The sequence below is a fragment of the Nyctereutes procyonoides genome, unplaced genomic scaffold (assembly GCF_905146905.1).
Source record: "Nyctereutes procyonoides isolate TBG_1078 unplaced genomic scaffold, NYPRO_anot_genome, whole genome shotgun sequence".
Classification (NCBI taxonomy): Eukaryota; Metazoa; Chordata; class Mammalia; order Carnivora; family Canidae; genus Nyctereutes; species Nyctereutes procyonoides.
This window is the reverse complement of record NW_026575133.1, coordinates 1,871,582-1,895,591: the sequence shown is the minus strand read 5'-3', so window position 1 is coordinate 1,895,591 and position 24,010 is coordinate 1,871,582. Positions and strand designations below refer to the sequence as shown.

At 36.7% G+C, this 24,010-nt stretch overlaps 1 protein-coding gene across 1 annotated transcript in view; it reads right to left on the bottom strand.

Annotated features, from left to right (window-relative positions):
- Positions 1–24,010, bottom strand: part of CC2D2B (coiled-coil and C2 domain containing 2B) — a 106,866-nt gene that overhangs the window by 36,383 nt on the left and 46,473 nt on the right. The window contains exons 18-23 of the mRNA XM_055300174.1: positions 23,294–23,497; positions 18,415–18,507; positions 18,139–18,230; positions 11,314–11,484; positions 5,936–6,032; positions 5,035–5,144 (exon numbers count right to left, since the gene is read on the bottom strand). Of these exons, the coding sequence (XP_055156149.1) occupies positions 5,035–5,144; positions 5,936–6,032; positions 11,314–11,484; positions 18,139–18,230; positions 18,415–18,507; positions 23,294–23,497 (767 nt within the window). The remainder of the gene's footprint in view (positions 1–5,034; positions 5,145–5,935; positions 6,033–11,313; positions 11,485–18,138; positions 18,231–18,414; positions 18,508–23,293; positions 23,498–24,010) is intronic.

Sequence of the window (24,010 nt, the reverse complement as noted above, 5' to 3'; positions counted from 1 at the left end):
CACATGATCTACAGAACTTGAGATGGCTGAACAAGATTGGCAGAAGGGGGAAAGGGCACCAGGACAAGAGAAAATACTTTGATAATGGATGTGGTTGACAGTTCTTTATATTCCTTCACCCCACTGAGAGCTAAAGATACTTAGGAAGTGATAACTGAAAATGGCTAATTGAGTTTAGAGAACAATTTTAAGTTCTACGTTTCATATTTGTCTTGATCAATGTACTTTAATTCCAATAACCAAATTTTATTTATACAACTTTAGTGTCACATATAAATCTTGAGAAAGAACAAACCTGGAGGCATCCAATTTACTGATTTCAAAATACACTACAGAGCTACAGGAATCAAAATAGGATGTTACTGGCATAATCGACATATACACCAATGGTACAGAATACAGATCCCAGATATAAATCCTTACATCTCCATCAGGTCAACTGGTCTTTGACAAGGATGTCAAGAATATACAATGTATGGGGATCCCTGGGTGGCTCAGTGATTTAGCACCTGCCTTCGGCCCAGGGCATGATCCTGGAGTCCCGGGATTGAGTCCCACATCAGGCTCTGGGCATGGAGCCTGCTTTTCCCTCTGCCCATGTCTCTACTTCTCTCTCTCTCTCTGTGTCTCTCATGAATAAATAAATAAAATCTTTAAAAATATATACATACAATGTAGAGGTGCCTGGGTGGCGCTGTTGGTTGAGTGTCTGCCTTGGGTTCAGGTCATGATCCCTGGGACAAGCCCCAGGTCAGGCTCCCTGTTCAGTGAGGAGTCTACTTCTCCCTCTCCTTCTGCCCCTCCCCCCACCCATGCTCACTCTCTTCTCCCTTTCAAATAAATAAATAAAATATTTTTAAAAAATTTTAAAGTATACAATGTGGAAGGAATAGTCTCTTCAACAAATGATGTTGGTAAAACTATCAACATGCAAAAATAATCAAATCAATTCTTATTTTACACTATAGACAAAAATCAATTCAAAATGGATGAAAGACTGGGCACTTGGGTGGCTCAGTCAGTTAAACATCTGCCTTCGCTCCTGTCATGGTCCTGGGGTCCTGGGATAAGGCCCCCCATCAGGCTTCCTGCTGAGCAGCAAGTTTGCTTCTCCCTTTCCCTCTGCTGTTCCCCCTGCTTGTGCTCTCTCTCATTCTCTCTCTCAAATGGGTAGATAAATTTTTTAAAAAATAAAATAAATAAAATTTAAAAAAACAAAATAGATTTAAGATTTAAAATGTAAGTGAAGACCTGAAACTGTAAAGCTTCTAGAAGAAAACACAAGGAACAAGCTTCATGGCACAGGTTGTGGCAATGATCTCATTACACGGATATGACACCAAAGCATGGGCAACAAAAGCAAAAGTAAGGTGAAATTATATTAAAATATAAATCTTTTGCACAGCAAACAATCAACAGTGTGAAAAGGCAACCTAGAGAATGGGAGAAAATACTTGCAAACCATATATATCCTAAAGGATTGATGACTAAAACATATGAGGAACTCATACAATTCAATAGTAAAAAAAAGTTAATAATCCAATTTTTAAACTATGTTGAAACTTGAATAGACATTTTCCAAAGAAGATCTACAATGACTGACACATATATGAAAAAATGCTTAGAGCACCTGGCTGGCTCAGTGACTAAAGCACATGACTTTTGATCTTGGGGCTCTAAGTTCGAGCCTCACATTGGGTGTAGAGATTATTTAATAAAAATTTTTAAAAAAATTCTCAGTAATTGCTAACTAATAATAAAATGCTCACTAATAATCAGGGAAAGGCAAATCAAAACAACAGTGAGGTACCACCTCACACCTCTCAGAATGACTATTACCAAAAAAAAACAAAAGATGAAAAGTATTAGTAAAGATGTAGAAAACTGGAATCCTTGCACTGTGTTGGTAGGGATGCAAAGTAGTGAAGCTGTTATGGAAAACAGTATGGAGGTTCCTCAAAAAATTAAAAACAGATTTGCCATCTGATCTGGCAATCTCATTTCTCAGAATCTATCCAAAAGAATTGAATCAGGATCTCAAAGAGATGTTAGCATTCTGATGTTCATTGTAACACTATTCACAATAGTCAAGATGGAAACATCCTAAATGTTGACAGATGAGGATAATGTGGTATACATATACAATGAAATAAATACTATTTACTCTTAAGAAAATTTTGCAATATGTGACAACACAGATGAGCCTGCCTTGGGGATATCATGCTAAGTGAAAAAAATAAACCAGCCACAGAAAGACAAAAACTGCATAATTCCACTGATTTTAAAAAAAGATTTTATTTATTTATTCATGAGAGACAGAGAGAGAGAGAGAGAGAGAGAGAGAGAGAGGCAGAGACACAGGCAGAGGGAGAAGCAGGCTCCATGCGGGGAGCCCGATGTGGGACTCGATCCCGGGTCTCCAGGATCAGGCCCTGGGCTGAAGGCGTGCTAAACCACTGAGCCACCCAGGCTGCCCCATAATTCTACTTATATAAGATATATAAAATAGTCAAATTCATAAAATTACTAAGTGGAATGTTGGTTGCCAGGGGCTGGGAAAAGGGAAATGGGGAGTTTCTCATCAACAGGCATAAAGTTTCAGTTAAGCAAGATGAATAAGCTCTAGAGAGAGGATCCCTGGGTGGCTCAGCGGTTTAGTGCCTGCCTTCAGCCCAGGGTGTGATCCTAGAGTCCCAGGTTCAAGTCCTACATCGGGCTTACTGCATGGAACCTGCTTCTCCCTCTGCCTGTGTCTCTGCCTCTCTCTCTCTCTCTCTCTCTCTGTGTCTCTCATGAATAAATAAGTAAAATCTTTAAAAAATAAGCTCTAGAGGTCTGCTGTGCAACACTGTACCTATAGCCAACAATAATATACTGCACATTTTAAAATTTGTTAATAAGGAAGATCTCATGTTAAGTGTTCTTTCCAAGTTAAAAAAAAAATTGAGTAAGCCTGAGTAAAGCAAATTACCCTCTGTAGTACTGGCTCACATGAGTGTGAGGTAGCTAAGTCCAAAATCTGCAGGGTACACCAGCAGGCTGGAGGCCCAGAGAAGACTTGCTGTTCACGTCTTCCCAGGGAGAGGTAAGTCTTTTTTCCACTAAACTTTCAATTGATTAGGTAAGGTCCATCCATATTATAAAGGGTGAGAGAGGAAGAAAGACAAAGACACAAAGATACATGTAGACACACACACGCTATTGATTGTTCCTCTGGAGAACCATGATTAATGCAATGACATTCTGGAAAGAGAAAACTATGGACTCAGTAAAAACATCAGTGGTTGCTAGAGGCCCCAGGGTAAGGATAAAGGGATAAATAGATGAAGTGGAGAATATGTTTAGGTCAGTAAAACTATGCTGGGTGATATTATAGTAGTGGGTACATGTCATTATACATTTGTCAAAACCCATAAAATGCACAACATGAGAGTGAACTCCAAAGTAATGGTTGATAATGATGCATCAACACTGGTTCACAGATTGTAACAAACATACCACACTAAGGCTGCGTGAGGTTTTATGTTTGTGTATTGTGGTAAATGTGTACATGAGAACTCTCTGTACTTTATACTCAATTTTACCAAAACTGCTCAAAAAAGTAGTCTATCGATTTTTTTAAATGGGAAAAAACAAACACTCTCGTTAGAAATGAGGGAAGGCAAATTAAACCACAATGAGAATATCATTTTAGATCTGTTATATTAGAAAGAATAATTTTAAAAATACATAATATTATTGAAGATATGGCACAATATATGTTAGGTTGGGATTGTATATTGATACAGTCACTAGAACAGTTTGGTATTATCTAATAAAGTTAAAGCTGAATTCAATTACAACTTAGCAATTTTACTCCTGGACATATATCCTAGAGCAGAGGTTCTCAAAGTATCCCCATGACTAAGTAGCATCAGTAACACCAGGGAACTTGTGAGTAGTGGAATCATCAAGACCTACCCCAGACCTACCAAATTAGAAATTATGAAGGTGGGCCCAACAATGTTTTAAGAAGCCATACAGGTGATTCTAATGCACAGAAAAGTTTGAGAGCTACTGTCTTTTTTTTTTTTTTAAGATTTTATTTATTTATTCATGAGAGACACAGAGAAAGAAAGAGGCAGAGACACAGGCAGAGGGAGAAGCAGGCTCCATGCAGGGAGCCTGACATGGGACGCGATCCCAGGTCACCAGAATCACACCCTGGGCTGAAGGCAGCACTAAACCGCTGAGCCACCCGGGCTGCCTGACAGCTACTGTCTTAAAAAGAAACTTTTGCATGTGTGCTCCAGAAGACAAGTATAAGAATGTTCCAAGCAACATTATTTGCAATAGCAAAAGATTAAAACAAGCCAAATGTGCATCAACAGGGAAATGTATAAAAATTATGGCATTTTAGTCCAGTAGAATACTATACATAAGTGAAAATAAAAGAAGGAAAGAAAAGAGGAAGAGGGGAGAAAAGGTATGAAAGTAGGAAAGAAAAAAGAAGAGAGGAAGGACAGGAGAGAGGAAAGTTATGAGTATGAATATAGATGAATCTCTCAAAATAATTAAGAGTAAATAAACAAGATTGCAAAAGATGATTCAATTTATATAAAGTTGAAACATACATAAATGAATAACACATAGTTAGGGACAAATATTTATAATATAAAATCCTAAAGAGAGGGAATGTTAAACACAAATTATTTGTTACCTCTAGGGAGAAAGAAGGGGATACAATTAGGAACTGGCTTAGTAACAACTAGGTACTAGCCTTGAAAGGTAATGGTAATATTCTATTTTTTAAGCTGGGTGGTAGATACACAAGTATTCATATTATTATTTTTCCTCAGAACTTACATTTGCATATACATTATATATCAATATGTATATTGATATATATCAATACCTATGTAAGAGATCTTTCATAATTTGTAAGATTAAACAATAAAGCCTATCTCAATGATTATTTTCAACAAATGGCTGAAGAAAGCAATTTTGTTACTGCTCTTTTTTTAGAAGCTGAGGTAAAAATAGATTCCAACCTACATAAAATCCACTTTAATTTCTTCATTCCAGCATGGATGAGATCCACTTGCAGTACTGGTTTGGTATACAGTGTGTTGAAAGGAAACTTCCACAAAAGGTTGTACAGTATCCTGAAACAAATAACAAACATTGACTAGCTTTTTGCACTATTTTATATAGTTAATGAAAGGTAGAAGGCTAGGAAATTACTTGAATACTGGCTGACCACTGGATGGCTTACTTTTTCTAGATTGTCAAACAGCCATTTTTCATTCATTCATTTAATAAACATTTATTGGTCCTATTCAATATCAGGTACTTTTCTAGGATTGAAAGATAAATGGAACTTACCCTTAAGGACTTTATAGTCTATCAGAAAAATAAACAGGTAAACAAATAATTGCAATCAAATGTGAAAAATAAAAGAAATATATTTAAGGTATAATAGTTAGGAGAACCAATGATTAATTTTCTAAGGTAAAGACAAGGAGAACTTCATAGAGAAAACATTTCTGGACCTTGAGCTTTGAAACACTAAATAGTAAGTTTTATGAGGCCAATAATATGGAGCTATGTGTAGGCCATTCCAGGCAAAGGAAAGGTAAAGAGGTCTTCTAGAAGTAGTGGTATGATGATACTGTCTTGGGGAGGAGAGAGACGTGGTTGACTGGTAGGTAAGGGTCAGATGATAGATTTTTGTAGGCATTCTAAAGAAGCTTGTACTTTATTTTATAGGCCTTGAGAGCAGGGGATCAGGGAATGAATCAGTTAGGATTACATCTTATACAGAGTACCTTCATTGTGTTATAGAAAATCAACTGGAAGCTTAAGACTCTAGAGATGGAGAGACCAATTATGAGCCAGTTGCTATCCAGAGCAAACATAATCAAAATTACATTTTACAGAAGTGTTTAAAACTTACCTCATTTAAGATCTCATCTGATTCTACAGATTTGATTGTTTCTTTATATCTGAGGCAAGATATTGATGATTTCAAATAAGTAGGCAGATCCAAGACTCTTCACGAAAAACAATATAGAGATATACATGTTAAATAACTTTAACAGACAGTAGGAATTAAGATGGCGGAGGAGTGGGGGGACCCTAAGTTTGTCTCATCCCTCAAATACAACTAGATAGTTACCAAATCATTCTGAACACTGAAGAAATCAGTCAGAGTTCTGAGAAAACAAATACTGCAAGTCTACAAGTAAAAAAGCTATCACCTTTTGGAAGGTAGGAGGTACGGAGGCTTGATTCTGGTGTGATATAGCTGAGGGTATGGTGGTGGGAAGGGAGCCTGCTTAAGGAGGGTACTGCAAAGTATCATAAGCAGCAGAGGCAAAATCAAAGTTTTAGAAGTCTGCTACAGCAGGGGCCCTGCCTGGTTTAAAGGTGCTCAGTTGGCAAAGTGGGGCAGGATCTCAAATGTGGCACTGTGTTCTGAGGAACCCCTGGGATGCAAGAACAGGTGGCACCTAGGCGATGCACTGTTCCCAGGCATGGGAGCATGGAACCTGGCTGAGAACAGCGAGTCTAGGTGCCATCTTTCTGCTTTGTGTTGCCATGAACTGAGAACCACTGCATGGTCATGCAACCACTTTCCTGGAATGGGTCCAGCAAAAGGCAGAAGTGAGGTGAGACACTCCTTGGGAGTAACAGCATGGGACCATGCCATGGGAGTCCCTAAAATTTGGAATTTTGAAACTCAGCCAGGCAGGGCAGAGTTCTGATGGAAACTGGGCAGACAAGTGTGATTGACTGCTCTTATGTGAGGACTCACTGAAGAGTAGGGGGCACATATTTTCAGCTCCAGGGCTAGTGAGGAAAGCACTGCCATATTCATCCCACCCATCTCAATGCTGAGAGCCCTCAGGGAGCAAAAACAGTGCCAGATAGTGGAGTCCAGAGCTGCTTACATCAAGTCTTGCCTCTCTGTACCCTCAAAGCGTATTTTCACTGGGTCAAGTCAACCTGAGAATCAGGGCTGCAGGTCTCTCCTGCAGAAGACCAGCACAAACAACTCACTCTCACCAAGTTTACTGATCATAGAGAGCTGCAAAGCTTCAGCTCTAGGGCAAAACAGTATCTAGCATCCTTTGTACTTTTATTCTTCAGTTTTTTAGTTTTTTTTTTTTTTAGGTAGCTTCTTATTTTTTCAATTATTTTAAAATTTTTACATACACTTAATATTTTTTATTTTTTGTTTCATTTCTCTTTCTTTCTTTCTTTCTTTCTTTCTTTCTTTCTTTCTTTCTCTTGGGATCTAGTTTCTTTTCAAAAGCAGACCAAAACAAATTCAAGATCTAGTTTTTAATTGTTGTTTTGTTGTTGCTGCTGCTGCTATTGTTGTTGTTTTTTTCTTTTTTTTTTTTTCTTCTTTTCTTTTCTGGACAAAATGATGTGATGGACAAATTCACCCCAAAAGAAAGAACAGAAAGAAGTACTCCCAGCCAGGGATTTAATCAATATAGATATAACTAAGACGTCTAAAATAGAATTTAAAACATTTATAAAGATACTAGCTGAGCTTGAAAAAAGATAATCCCTCACTGTAGAGATAAAGGAACTAAAATCTAGCCAGGCTGAAATTTAAAATGCTGTAACTGAGATGCAGGCCCAAGCGGAGGCCATAAAAATGAGGGTGAATGAAACAGAAGAGAAAATCAGTGATATAGAAGATAAAATTATGGAAAATAATGAAGCTAAAATGAAGAGGGAAAGAGAGCTATTAGATCATGAAGATAGATTTAGGGAACTCAGCAATTCTATAAAATGAAATAATATCCATATTATAGACTGAAGGTTTATTTGAACAAATTATAGCTGAAAACTTCCCTACTCTGGGGAAGATAACAGGCATTCAACTCCAAGAGGCACAAAGAACTCTCAAAATCAACAAAAACAGGTCAACACCATAACATATTATAGTGAAATTTGCAAATTGCAAAGATGAAGAGAAAATTCTGAAAGCAGTTTAGAACAAGAAGTCCTTAACCTATAAGGGTAGACACATAAGACTGGCAGCAGACCTGTCCACAGAAACCTGGAAAGCCAGAAAGGACTGGCATGATATATTCAATGTGATAAATGGGAAAATATGCAGCCAAGAATACTTTATCCATCAAGACTGTCTCATTCAGAAGGGAAGGAGAGATAATTTCCAAGACAAACAAAACTAAAGGAATTCATGAACACCAAATCAGCCCTGCAAGAAACATTAAAGGGGATGCTTTGAGTAGGAAAGAGAGACCAAAAGCAACAAAGACCAAAAAGGAACAGAGACAATCTACAGGAACAGCGACTTTACAGGTAATACAATGGTACTAAATTCATATTTTCCAATAATTACTCTGAATGTCAACGGACTATATGCCCTAATCAAAAAACATAGGGTATCAGAATGGATAAAAAAAAAAAAAAACAAGACCCATCAATATGCTTCTTTCAAGAGACTCATTTTAGACCCCAAACCTCCAGATTCAAAGTGAGGGTATGGAGAACCATTTATCATGCTAATAGAAATCAAAAGAAAGCTAGAGTAGCCATCCTTGTATCAGACAAACTAGATTTTAAACCAAAGACTGTAATAAGGGATGAGGAAGGACACTGTATCATAATAAAGGGATCTATCCAGCAAGAAGATCCAACAAATGTAAATACTTATGTATCTAACACTGGAGCAGCTAAATATATAAATCAATAACAAACTTAAAGAAACTCACTGATAATAATACAATAATCGTAGGCGATTTTAACATCGCATTCACAGCAACGAACAGATCATCTAAGCAGAAAATAAACAAGGAAACAAGGGCTTTGAATGACACACTGGACCAGATGGACCTACCACATATATTCAGAGTATTCCATCCTAAAGCAGCAGAATACATATTCTTTTCAAGTGGACATAGAACATTTTCCAGAATAGATCACATACTGGGTCACAAATAAGGACTCAACTGGTACAAAAAGATTGATATCATACCATGCATATTTTCAGACCAAATGATATGAAACAAAGTCAACCACGAGAAAAAATTTGGAAGAACCACAGTACATGGAGGTTAAAGAACTATCCTACCAAAGAATGAATGGGTCAACCAGGAAATTAAAGAAAAATTTTAAAAATACATGGAAACATAGGAAAATGAAAACACAACAGTTCAAAACCTTTTGGATGTAGCAAAGATGGGCCTAAGAGAAAAGTATACAGCAATACAAGCCTTCCTCAAGAAGCAAGAAACATCTCAAATATACACCTAAAGGATCTGGAAAAAGAACAGCAAATAAAGCCTAAATCCAGCAGGATAAGAGAAATAATAAAGATTAGAGCAGAAATCAATGATATAAAAATCTAAAAAAAAAAAAACAGTAGAACAAATCAACAAAACTAGGAATTTGTTCTTTGAAAGAATTAACAAGACTAACAAACCCTTAGCCAGACTTATTAAAAAGAAAAAAGACCCAAATAAATAAAATCATGAATGCAAGAGGAGAGATCACAGCCAACACAAAGAAATGCAAATAATTATAAGAGAATATTATGAGCAAGAAATTAGGTGATCTGGAAGAAATGTGCAAATGCCTAGAAGCATATAAATTACCAAAACTGAAATACGAAGAGATAGAAAACTTGAACAGACCCATAACCAGCAAAGAAATTGAATCAGTAAAGCAAGGATGCAGAGAAAGGGGAACCTTCTTAGACTGTTGACCAGAATACAAACTGGTGCAGCCATTCTGGAAAACAGTATGGAGTTCCTCAAAAAGTTAAAAATAGGACTACCCTATAATCCAGCAATTGCACTACAGGTATTTATCCAAAGGATAAAAATATAGTGATTTGAAGGGGTACATGCACCCGTTTATATTAGCAATATCCACAATAGCCAAAATTTGGAAAGCCCAGATGTTCATCAACAGATAAATGGATAAAGAAGAACTGGTATATATTATATATGAGTCACTAAATTCTACCCCTAAAGCTAATAATACACTCACTATATGTTAACTAAATTGAATTTAAATCTTAAAATTTTTTAAATAAATAAATAACTTTAACATTAGTTTTGGTAGGAATAAGCAAGATTTTTGCCTCGATTCATGGTGATAAATAATTCAGTTACCATGGGTCTTACAGAGTTTGCTTTGGATCTTCTTATTGTTGGTGGTTAGAACTAAACATCTGATGATCACCACTCTGGAAGGGGGGCTCCTAAATGCTGAACCATGGATTGGATTCAGTCTGTGATAAAGTTTTCACTGGTCTTCAGCAAAGGAGAAAAATAAGGCAAGTGATACTTTGAGATTATATCCTTCCTATTTTTGGTGTTACAATATTCTTTCTTTTTACAAATTGATGATTATAGAAACTGGTAGTGATTTTATGATATTCTTATTTCACAAAAGTTACCCTTTGGAATGTGCATTTGTTTTGAGAACATCAATTCTATTAGATAAATAAGGTTGTAGCTTATGAAACACAGGAAAAACTCTTAGGAAGTTTTAACTCTTAGTACCTAGTAAAAATATTTTTCATATGTAGAATTCATGGGATGTGATAAACATAAGATAAACAAGTAAAGGACATATATGTTACACATAAAGAGAGATACTTAATATTCCTGAGACACCTGGGTTCTAAATATCAATAATATATGATTCATACATGAGACTAAATACATAAGACACTCAATATTCAAGACACACTAAATTCACGAGCATTTAATAGGCATAATGACTTAATTTGGCCACTAAATGGTGATACCATTCTGGCCCCATAGATCCTCTGCTCAAGAAATGAAAATAAAACCCATGGAGTGCCTGCAGAAGAGCTGGATATGATTTTTGCAGAGGTCAACTAAAATAACAAATCCAAAACAGAGCCTACTCTCTCCTGTGTTCCTTTTGCAGTACTGAGAGGGGCCAGTGGCAGAGAACAGTGCAGGTGGCAACAGTAAGGTCACAAATTCTCACGATAGGGAACAAGGGCAAAAGGCATTTATTTGACATCTGGCACCCCAAAATACACATGATTAAGTTACTGTGCTCATCTCAAACTTCTGAAAACTCTTCATACATAGCAACGACAGTATGACTATCCAAATGAAGATTTCAACTTTCATTCCGTTTCTGTAATATGGAGCATTAACCAAGTGCAAAATTTCACACATAGGATAGAATTTCCTATTTATTTATTTTAAATGTTTACATTTAAGACAGAGTTTTTTGCAAAAAAATTAAAATTAAAATTAATAGAGCTTTTACAACTGTAAAAATTGGTGCACAGTGTCTTACCTATTTACTGCTATGTTCCTGGTAGGAATATTATAAGCCCGCAGTATTCTGACAAGAATCTTAATATCTCCATTACAGATAGTTTGTGCTGCTACCTTTTTCCTTTCTTTCCTCTGAGGCTTTAACTTTCTGCGTCGTTCAACTAGCTTACAAACTGCATGTGTCAACTGGCTAAAGATAAAAAAGGGATCATCTGCCTATACACAAGATAACTTTGTTTTAAAAGACATCAATTTGTAAAGTTAATTATTGAAAATTAGCCCATTATTCTGAATCATATTCTCTCCATTGTAGAGGGGAGACAGAGTTGTCTTAAACCCAAGGAAAAAACCTCTTTCTGAGCACAGAAGAGATGCTTGGCTCACTCCCATGTTATGAGAAAATGTGATTGCTCCATGCAATTGGGTACATGGTCCAAGAAGAGATAGCCACATAGAGAGGTAATTCCACAAAACATGATGTTCTTTCAGAATGTTATTCATTTTTTCAGGAATCATTCTCTTGAAAGTGATTAGATACTCAACTTTTCTACATGACTCTGAAACAAGAATTAGTTATACAAGCTGCCAACAAAAATCCATGGAATTATAGTTTTTATGGTCATATTCATTTTCCCCTCAAAAACTGAAAATAAAATACAATAGGTTTCAGCATCTTAACCAATTAAAACTGTTTTTTGGTAACACTAGGAATCTGCAAGTGGCCCCAGGGAGGATTTCCAGAAACAAGGCATCCCTACTCCTGGTCTTACCCCTAAGATTCAGAGGTAGGACAATATGAGAATTGAGTTGAGCCAAAAGATCCCCCAACTGCTGTCTGTGGATCATACTCACATTTGGCCGAGGAGTCAGTTTTGAAAGGGGGAGATTATATATAGGCTTAGTATGTGGTGCTGCCTACAATTTTTCTTAAAAAAATTTTTTTATTGGAGTTCAATTTGCCAACATACATACCAGTGCTCATCCCGCCAAGTGCCCCCCTTACTGCCCATCACCAAACACCCCAACCCCCGCCCACCTCCTCTTCCACTACCCCTTGTTCATTTCCCAGAGTTAGGTGTCTCTCATGTTTTGTCACCTTCAATGATATTTCCACTCATTTTCTCTCCTTTCCCTTTATTCCCTTTATTCCCTTTTATATTTCCCAAACGAATGAGACCATATAATGTTTGTCCTTCTCCAATTTACTTATTTCACTCAGCATAATACCCTCCAGGTCCCTCCACGTTGAAGCAAATGGTGGGTATTTGTCATTTCTAATGGCTGAGTAATATTCCATTGTATACATAAACCACATCTTCTTTATCCATTCATCTTTCAATGGACAGCGAGGCTCCTTCCACAGTTTGGCTATTCTGGACATGCTGCTATAAACCTTGGGGTGAGGTGTCCCGGTGTCTCACTGCATCTGTATCTTTGGGGTAAACCCCAGCAGAGCAATTAATTGCTGGGTCATAGGGCAGGTCTATCTTTAACTCTTTGAGGAACCTCCACACAGTTTTCCAGAGTGGCTGTACCAGTTCACATTCCCACCAACAGTACCAGAGGCTTCACCTATCTCCACATCCTCTCCAACATTTGTTGTTTCCTGTCTTGTTAATTTTCACCATTCTCACTGGTGTGAGGTGGTATCTCATTGTGGTTTTGATTTGTATCTCCCTGGTGGCCAGTGATGCGGAGCATTTTCTCATGTGCATGTTGGCCATGTCTATGTCTTCCTCTGTGACATTTCTGTTCATGTCTTTTGCCCATTTCATGACTGGATTGTTTGTTTCTTTACTGTTGAGTTTAATAAGTTCCTGATAGATCTTGGATACTAGCCCTTTTTCTGATGGGTCATTTGCAAATATCTTCTCCCATTCTGTAGGTTGTCCTTTAGTTTTGTTGACTGTTTCTCTTGCTGTGCAGAAGCTTTTTATCTTGATGAAGTCCCAATAATTCATTTTTGCTTTAGTTTCTCTTGCCTTCATGGATGTATCTTGCAAGAAGTTGCTGTGGCCAAGTTCAAAAAGGGTGTTGCCTGTGTTCGCCTCTAGGATTTTGATGGATTCTTGTCTCACATTTAGATCTTTCATCCATTTTGAGATTATCTTTGTGTATGGTGCAAGAGAGTGGTCTAGTTTCATTCTTCTGCATGTGGATGTCTAATTTTCCCAGCACCATTTGTTGAAGAGACTGTCTTTTTTCCAGTGGATAGTCTTTCCTGCTTTGTCGAATTTTAGTTGACCATAAAGTCGAGGATTCACTTCTGGATTCTCTATTCTGTTCCATTGATCTATGTGTCTGTTTTTGTGCCAGTCCACAGTGTCTTGATGACCACATCTTTGCAGTACAACCTGAAATCTGGCATTGTGATGCCCCCAGCTATGGTTTTCTTATTTAATATTCCCCTGGCTATTTGGGGTCTTTTCTGTTTCCACACAAATCTTTTTTTTTTTTAAAGATTTTACTTATTTATTCATGAGAGACAGAGATTGAGAGACAGATAGAGAGAGAGAGAGAGGCAGAGACACAGGCAGAGGGAGAAGCAGGCTCCATGCAAGGAGTCTGACGTGAGTCTCCATCCCAGGTCTCCAGGATCAAGACCTGGGCTGAAGGTGGCGCTAAACCGCTGAGCCACCTGGGCTGCTCTCCACACAAATCTTAAGATGATTTGTTTCAACTCTCTGAAGAATGTCCATACTGATTGATAGTGATTGCATTAAATGTGTAAATTGCCCTGGGTAGCACTGACATTTTCACAGTATTAATTCTTCCAATCCATGAGCGTGGAATATTTTTCCATCTCTTTGTGTCTTCCTCAATTTCTTTCAGAAGTGTTCTGTAGTTTTTAGGGTACAGATCCTTTACCTCTTTGGTTAGGTTTATTCCTAGGTATTTTGTGCTTTTGGGTGCAATTGTAAATGGGATTGACTCCTTAATTTCTCTTTCTTCAGTCTCATTGTTAGCGTATAGAAATGCCACTGACTTCCAGACATTGATTTTGTATCCTGCCACGCTGCCGAATTGCTATATGAGTTTGGCAATCTTGGGGTGGAGACTTTTGGGTTTTCTACGTACAGTATCATGTCATCTGCAAAGAGGTAGAGTTTGACTTCTTCTTTGTCAATTTGAATGCCTTTTATTTCTTTTTGTTGCCTGATTGCTGAGGCTAGGATTTCTAGGACTACGTTGAATAGCAGTGGTGAGAGTGGACATCCCTGTCGTGTTCCTGATCTTAGGGGAGCTCCCAGTGTTTCACTATTGAGAATGATATTTGCTGTGGGCTTTTCATAGATGGCTTTTAAGATGCTGAGGAATGTTCCCTCTATCCCTACACTCTGAAGAGTTTTGATCAGGATTGGATGCTGTATTTTGTCAAATGCTTTCTCTGCATCTACTGGGGGGGGGGGGATCATATGGTTCTTGTTTTTTCTCTTGCTGATATGATCAATCACACTGATTGCTTTATGAGTGTTGAACCAGCCTTGCATCCCGGGGATAAATCCCACTTGGTCATAGTGAATAATCTTCTTAATGTATTGTTGAATTCTATTAGCTAGTATCTTGTTTAGAACTTTTGCATCTGTGTTCACCAGGGATATTGGTCTATAATTCTTTTTGGTGGGATCTTTGTCTGGTTTTGGAATTAAGGTGATGCTGGCCTCATAGAATGAGTTTGGAAGTATTCCATCCCTTTATATCTTTCGGAACATCTTTAGTAGAATAGGTATGATTTCTTCTTTAAACGTTTGATAGGGGGGATCCCTGGGTGGCGCAGCGGTTTAGCGCCTGCTTTTGGCCCAGGGCGCGATCCTGGAGACCCAGGATCGAGTCCCATGTCGGACTCCCAGTGCATGGAGCCTGCTTCTCCCTCTGCCTGTGTCTCTGCCTCTCTCTCTCTCTCTGTGTGTGACTATCATAAATAAATAAAAATTAAAAAAAAAATAAACGTTTGATAGAATTCCCCTGGGAAGCCATCTGGCCCTGGACTTTTGTGTTGTGGGAGGTTTTTGATGACTGCTTCAATTTCCTCCATGGTTACTGGGTTGTTGGGGTTTTCTGTTTCTTTCTGTTCCAGTTTTGGTAGTCTGTGGTTTTCCAGAAAGGCGTCCATTTCTTCTAGATTGCCTAATTTATTGGCTTATACCTGCTCATAATATGTTTTTAAAATCGTTTGTATCTCCTTGGTATTGGTTGTGATCTCCCCTTTTTCATTTGTGATTTTTGAGTCTTTTCTCTTTTATTTTTAATAAGGCTGGCTAATGGTTTATCTATCTTATTAATTCTTTCAAAGAACCAACTCCTGGTTTTGTTGATCTTTCTACAGTTCTTCTGGTCTCTCTTTCATTGAGTTCTGCTTGAATCTTTATTAAGTCTTCTTCTGCTGGGTGTAGGATCTATTTGCTGTTCTTTCTCCAGTTTCTTTAGGTGCAAGGTTGGCTTGTGTACTTGAGTTTTTTTTTTCAATTTTTTGAGGGATGCTTGTATTGCGATGTATTTCCCTTAGGACTGCTTTTGCTGTCTTCCAAGGATTTTGAACGGTTGTATCTTCATTCTCATTAGTTTCCATGAAGCTTTTTAATTCTTTTCTAATTTCCTGGTTGACCCTTTCATCTTTTAGCAGGATGGTCCTTAACCTCCACGTGTTTGAATTTCTTCCAAATTTCTTCCTGTGATTGAGTTCAAGTTTCAAAGCATTATGGTATGAAAATATGCAGGGGACAATCCTAATCTTTTTGTATCAGTTAAGACCTGATTTTGACCCGTATGTGGTCTATTCTGGAGAAAGTTCCACATGCTCTTGAGAAGAATTGTATTCAGTTGCGTTTGGATGGAAGGTTCAGGAAATATCTGTGAAATCCATACAGTGTGGTCCCGTGTATCATTTAAAGCTCTTGTTTCTTTGGAGATGTTGTGCTTAGACAATCTGTCATTTGCAGAAAGCACTGTGTTGAAGTCTCCCAGTAGAAGTGTATTATTATCTAAGTATGTCTTTACTTTGGTTATTAATTGATTGATACACTTGTCAGCTCCCACATTAGGGGCATAAATATTCATGATTGTTAGGTCCTCTTGTTGGATAGATCCTTTAAGTATGATACAGTATCCCTCTTCATCTCTTACTACAGTCTTTGCGATAAACTTTATGTGATACGAGGATTGCTACCTCTGCTTTCTTTTGAGGACCATATGAATGGTAAATGGTTCTCCAACCTTTTATTTTCAGGCTGTAGGTGTCCTTACGTCTAAAATGAGCCTCTTGTAGACAGTAAGTAGATGGGTCTTGCTTTTCTATCCAGTCTGAAACCCTGCATCTTTTGATGGCATCATTAAGCCCATTCACATTCACAGTTACTATTGACAGATACGAATTTAGTGTCATCATAATACCTATTCAGTCACCGTTCTGGTGGCTTCTTTGGGCTTCCTCTTTCTTTTACAGAGTGCCCCTTAATATTTCTTGCAGAGCTGGTTTGGTGGTCACATATGCTTTCAGTTTCTGCTTATCTTGGAAGCTCTTTATCTCTCCTTCTATTCTGAATGAGAACCTTGCTGGATAGAGTATGTAATCTTGGCTGCATGTTCTTCTCATGTAGGACCGTGAATATATCCTGGAGCCTTTCTGGCCTGCCAGGTTTCTGTGGAGAGGTCTCCTGTTAATCTAATATTTCTCCCCATATAAGTTAGGGATCTCTCGTCTCTTGCTGCTTTAAGGATCTTCTCTTTATCTTTGGAATTTGAAAGTTTCACTATTAAATGTCGACATGTTGAACGGTTTTAATTGATTTTAGGGGGCAATTTCTCTATCTCCTGGGTCTGAATGCCTGTTTCCCTCCCCAGGTTAGGGAAGTCGTCAGCTATGATTTGTTCAAATATGCTTTCTGGTCCTCTGTCCCTTTCGGCGCCCTCTGGAACCCCAATTAAATGTAGATTTTTCCTTCTGAGGCTGTCATTTCTTTCCCTTAACCTGTCCTCATGGTCTTTTAATTGTTTTTCTCTTTTTTTCCTCAGCTTCCTTCCTTGCCATCAACTTGTCTTCTATGTCACTCACTGGTTCTTCTGCCTCACTAACCCTCGTCGTTAGGACCTCCAGTTTCGATTGCATCTCATTTAATTGATTTTTAATTTCGGCCTGATTAGATCTAAATTCTGCAGTCATGAAGTCTCTTGAATCCTTTATGCTTTTTTCCAGAGCCATCAGTAGCTTTATAATTGTGCTTCTAAATTGGTTTTCTGACATGGAACTGTAATCCAAATTTTGTAATTCTGTGGGAGAGAGTACTGTTTCTATTCTTTCTTTTGTGGTGAGTTTTTCCTCCTAGTCATTTTGCTCAGTGCAGAGTAGCCAAAAACAAGTTGTACTTGATAGAAGCTTGAACTCTTCTCACTGTAGCATTCTAGCTGTTCTCTCTTTAAATTTCAGGCTGAATTTCGTAGGTTTTCAGGATGATTTGAAAGTTATCTAGGTAAGTTGGTGGGGACAGGTGACTTGGGGACCCTACTCTTCTGCCATCCTGCCCCACCTCCGCCATTTTTCTAATAGCAGTTCCAGGACAGGAAAATCTTGGGGCAAAACTAATTTGGGACAAAGGTATTTCTTTTCTTTTTCTTTCTTGCCCTAAAAACTATCAATAAGGAGAGCATTACAAACTATGTAATTGAAAATAACATATCATATAGGTATGTCCAAAATGCAATTTTAAAATAACCAAATATATTTTAAACACTATATTTCACTTTATGCCTTGTAAATGCATCCTCTGACATGTAACTTAAAATCAAAACAAAGAACTTTGAAGGCACTAGCTTAAAGCTTTATATTTCATATTTAAATAATATATACCTTGCAGATACAATTTCTTCATAATCAGCCACAACATCTGATAAGTTAAATTTGCTAACTTTAACAATTCTTTTCATTATCAGTCTTCTCATCTACAAAAAAGTAAATTTAATTTAGAGAAGTAATAGTTTATATTTGAAGATTAAGAATTTAGAATGCTACTGGTTCCACATTTTTTACTCTCGATTTTTGTAAGTAATGAATGGAAAGGGAAATTAGGAAGATTTCACAAAAGTAGATGCAAACATACTGATGATGTTATTTTTTTATCATTACCTTTTTCAGAAAATTGGCAGAATTAATTCTTTGTGTAGTAATAGAATTGACATCTGAAATGGAGATATCCTTCTCTATCTGACTTTCATATTCCTAAACAGAGAATTTAGTTTTACCTCTTCAATGTAACAGAGTTCAGCTATGATACATTGCAATAAAATATTAAATAATGAATATTCACTTTAGTTCATGTGTAGGAGACACTGGCAACACTCTGGCGCAAGAGAAGAAAATATTTCTTTTTTTTTCTTTTTTCTTTTTTTTTAGGATTTTATTTATTTATTCATGAGAGACACAGAGAATGAGGCAGAGACACTGGCAGAAAGAGATGCAGGCTTACACAGGAAGCCCGATCTGGGACTCAATCCTGGGACTCCGGGATCACAAAGAAGAAAATATTTCTTTCAGATTTTCCCACTGAGTGTTGGTAAGAACAGCTTTTGACTATATTTTATTTGCTTCTAGGATGAGGTCCATTCATCTTTTAAATTAGAGTAATGTTGAGAAAAAGAATTTTGCGATTGAGAAATTATGAAAAAATGTGAAAATGACTGAAATATTCTCTTTTTAAAAAATGTTTTTAATTTATTTATCCATGAGAGACACACAGAGAGAGAGAAGCAGAGACACAGGCAGTGGGAGAAGCAGGCTCCATGCCTGGAGCGTGATGTGGGACTCAATCCTGGGTCTCCAGGATCACACCCTGGGCTGAAGGCGGTGCTAAACCACTGAACCACCCAGGCTGCTCCCTTTTTCTTTTTATACTTTTTGTGTTTTAGGAAATACTTTCTTACCCCAAGATTAAGATATCCATTTAAAGTTTTGCTTTTTACAAAGTTTTGCCTTTATTAATTTTTTATTTTAATTCCAGTATAATTAATATAATTCACATGTAGTCCTCATTATACATGGTATTTATTCCTTTTGTGAGGTCTGAATCTTAATTTTCTTTCTAGACAGATGACCAGAACCACTTAACAAATAGTTCATTCTTTTCCAACTGATTTGTGATGATACCTATCAAATAAAAAGTCTTTATACATGTATAAGTCTGTTTTGAGGCCCTATGTTCTATTTCACTGGTTTGGAATTGCATTACTATGTGTATGAAATAATCTGGGGGAACTGGCATCCTACAATACTGGCACCTTGCAACTTCCTATCAGTGAACATTTACTCAGAATTTTTTTTACATCATTCAAAATGTTTTGTAATTTTCTCAATTCTTACATATCTTTTTGTTAAATATATTTCTATATATCTTAGAGTTTTCATTGCTATTGCAAGGGGTATCTTCATTAAGTTACAATTAGTGGGTTTTTACTGGTGTACAGAATGCTATTTATTTTATGTCTTTAATTTTTCCTCAACTTTTTCAAAACTATAGAAAATTAGCAAGAATGTTAAAATCCATATATCCATCCTCTTAAGTAATTATAGTTGACCCCTGAAAACATGGATTTAAATTGTGCAGGTACACTTGGATGCAGACTTTTTGCAGTATGGTACTGAAAATGTATTTTTTCTTCCTTATGATTTTCTTAATAACATTTTCTTTTCTCTAGCTTACTTTATTGTAAGAATACAGTGTATAATATGTGTAACATTAAAAAAAATGTGTCAACGCTTTCTGTTATCAGGTAGCTTGTCAACAATAGCCCATTATTATTTCAGTTTTGGAGAGGTCAAAAGTTATACGTGGATTTTCGATTGCTCAGGGTTTGGTACTCCTAATCCCCTGTCATTAAGGGGTGAACTATGTCCTTTGACACATCTGCTTAATCTGTAAACCTTGCCTATTGTGCTCAGGGTTTTTTTGTTTGTTTTTGTTTTCATTTTGTTTTGCTAACTCTGGCAAAACCCAACTCTGTGAGGACATGTCACAAGAAGCTTACTCCCCATTAGGGTACCAAAGCCCAGGAAAAACCAGCATCAAAATTTGTTGCAGCTGTCTTATCCTTTGTTCTGCTCTGCTTTCTTCATGTTTCTAAATTACTGGCTAATTACATGTGAAATTTAATGTAATCATTCAGTAGGCATGTAGATGTTGCCTTTTTGTGTCTCCTCACACTCTCTCAATTCCACAATTTAGAAGAAGCACTTCTTTCAATGTGGTTCACATCAGGAGAAAAACCCAAAATGTTGGAACATTCTCAATCAGTTTAAAGAAGTTCTCTTCTAAGGAAACAATCAATAAAACTAAAAGGCAACCTAAGGAATGGCAGGAGATATGTGTAAATAACATATCCAGTGAAGGGTTAGTGTCCAAAATATACAAAGAACTTATAATTCTCAACATCCCCCCCCAAAAAAGTCCAATTAAAAAATGGGCAGAAGACATGAGAAGACATTTCTCCAAAAAAGACATATAGAAGCAAACAGACACATGAAAAGATGTTCATCATCATCATCAGGGAAATGCAAATCAAAACTACAAGATATCACCTCACACCTGTCAGAATGGCTAAGATCAAAAACAAAAGAAACAACAGGTGTAGGATATAGAGAAAAAGGAACCCTCTTGTACTGTTGGTGGGAATGTAACTGGTGCAGCCACTCTGAAAAACAGTATGGAGTTTCCTCAAAAAGTTAAAAATAGAACTACCTTATGATCCAGCAATTGCACTACTGGGAATTTACCCAAAGAATACAAAAACACTAATCAAAGGGTTACATGCACCCCTATGTTTATAGCAACATTATTTACAATAGCCATGATATGGAAGCAGCCCAAGTATCCTTCGATAGATGAATGGATAAAGATGGGGTAATATATATACAATGAAATATTATTCAGCCATAAAAAGAATGAAATCTTGCCAATTTCAACAACATGGATGGAGCTAAAGAGTATAATACTAAGTGAAATAACGCAGAGAAAGACAAATACCATATGATTTCACTCATATGTGGAATTTAAGAAACAAAACAAAGAAGCAAAGGGTGGGGGGAAGAGAGAGAGAGAGACAAACCAAGAAACAGACTCTTAACTATAGAGAGCAAACTGATGGTACCAGAGGGGAGCAGGGTGGGGAGAACAGATGAAATAGGTGATAGAGATAACAGTGCACTTGTGATGAGCAGAGTGTGATGTATGCAACTGTTGAATCACTATATTGGACATCTGAAACTAATATAACACTATATGTTAACTAACTGGAATTAAAATAAAAACTTTAAACAAAGAAGAAATTCTCTTCTAATTCTAGTATACTAAGAGCTTTCATCACAAATGAGCACTGATTCTATTAAATGCCTTCTGGGCATTTATTAAAAGGAGCATATTTTTCCTTCCTTAATTCTGTTAATATGGTAAGTTATATTAACAGATTCTCTAATTAGCTTTGCTATGTGAAAACAAACTCAGATTATAAAGTGTAATTATATATTCATTCACAACATATGGCTTTTTAATTTGTTGAAATTTTATTAGAAAATTTACAACTATGCTCATAAGTAAAATGATCCAAAATGACAATTTCCTGCTCTCCTTGCCCAATTTTGCTATGAAAGTTATATCAGACTCAGAAAATGAATAGGATTACTTTCCCTCCTTTTTTGCTCTCTGAATAGTTTGAATAAGATAAGGAATGCCCCTGATTTCAAGAGCAGAAACTGTTCCTCTTTTATGATGTTATATTCATGATTATGCTGAGCCTTCTGCTTTGCCTGTCACTTTATGGGACTGTAGAACTGAATTCAGTCATTGAAAAAAGCAGCAGGAGGAAAATGAATAACTTTCCAGCTATTCCAAGCTATTTTCAGGCCTTTCTACTCTAGTTTACTAACTGAAGCTCCTAAGGTCTCAAAACAGGAGATTGACCATAATTTAAAGTTGGGAAATGCTTTCCAAAGCCAAATACCAACTGGTCAGTTTGTGATTACATATATTTGCACTCAGTCATGTTTGTGAAAGTAAAAAATTACCTGCAAATCCTATCTTTGTGTGATTAGAACAGTCAAACAACTGTGCTAACTGGCGGTGCTAGGACATTGTCATTGAAAAATTATTAATTTGCATTTCCCCTTTCACCTCTGAGACACGCCAAAAGAGCCTTCAGACAGTTTAGAACATGAGTGTCCTCTCCCTGCAGCTTGAGTTTTAAATATAATGAGTCCTATATAGTGTATTGTTTGTGTATCCTCTAAATTAGGGTATATAAGCTAAGGGATGGCTTGGCAACAACAAAAATACACACTATTTTTAAATTTTTTTTTAATTTTTTTTTTTAAATTTATGATAGTCACAGAGAGAGAGAGAGAGAGAGAGAGAGAGAGAGAGAGAGAGAGAGGCAGAGACACAGGCAGAGGGAGAAGCAGGCTCCATGCACCGGGAGCCCGACGTGGGATTCGATCCTGGGTCTCCAGGATCGCGCCCTGGGCCAAAGGCAGGCGCCAAACTGCTGCGCCACCCGGGGATCCCTACACACTATTTTTTAAAACAACTTTTACTTATTTAATGTTAAGTGGCTTATTGCAATTTACTTTCAGTCCAGGATAAAATGAAAACAAATATCATAGAGTTTATCCATTTTTTTCTTATTGATAATAACAAGTGAAATTAATAAGCCTATTATAACCTATTTTTATAATAGTTTTTAAAATGGGTTTTTTATATAAACTTATTAGTTAAAAAAGGAATAAGTTTAGATTCAAAACAGCAAAAATATTGAGCACCTGAGTGTCTCAGTGGTTGAGCATCTGCCTGGGATCAAGTCCCACATTAGGCTTCCTGCGGGAAGCCTGCTTCTCCCTCTGCCTATGTCTCTGCCTCTCTCTGTGTGTCTCTCATGAATAAATAAATAAAACTGTTTTTCTAAAAGCAGCAAAAATATGAATTTATCATACAATAAGCAATATTCAAATAGAAAGCATGTACCTGGAAGACTAAGTCTGGAATCTCTTTGTCATAAAGGGGTATTTGCTGCAGAAGGAAAACATCTAATTGACCTGCATTTCTAAGTTGCAATAGCTGGAAACGTTTACTCTTTTTCATTTCTTCTTCAGAAACAAAGTTAAATTCATCTTGCAACTGTTCAAGACGAAAATATTTTGGAATATCCTGTCCTTTATGTTTCATGTACTATAAAATATAAGTCACAGAAATATTAAAATATTAACTTTTTAAAATTCGAGAATTATTTCAAAACCCCTCAAATGTGAAATGTTAGATTTGTCATATATGTAGGAAATGGAGCAATGAATCTATACAGAGCTAGAATCTGAATAAAAAAAAAAAAAAAAAGAAAAAACAGAATCCAGCCTACATGGCTTCCTAACCTTTCATGGTCATGACTAAAAAGAAAAATAAAAATACTTGTATTGCAACTGGGTTAAAAGATTATTCATATCTGTTTGTCATAAGTGTGGAGAGAGGATCATTATTTCTGTACACGTGTAACCAATAAAGCACATTAGTTGGGAAGCTCTGATTCCAACTAATTGCGATAATTTTTGCATTGTTTTATTGAATAAATGCAAAGATGTGCATGGTACATGCAAGCGCGAGTGCTATCTACCAAGGATTTATTCACTGTAGTTCTACAAGGAAAGATAAAACACAGAATGAATAGCTACAATAAAAGGGGGAATGGTA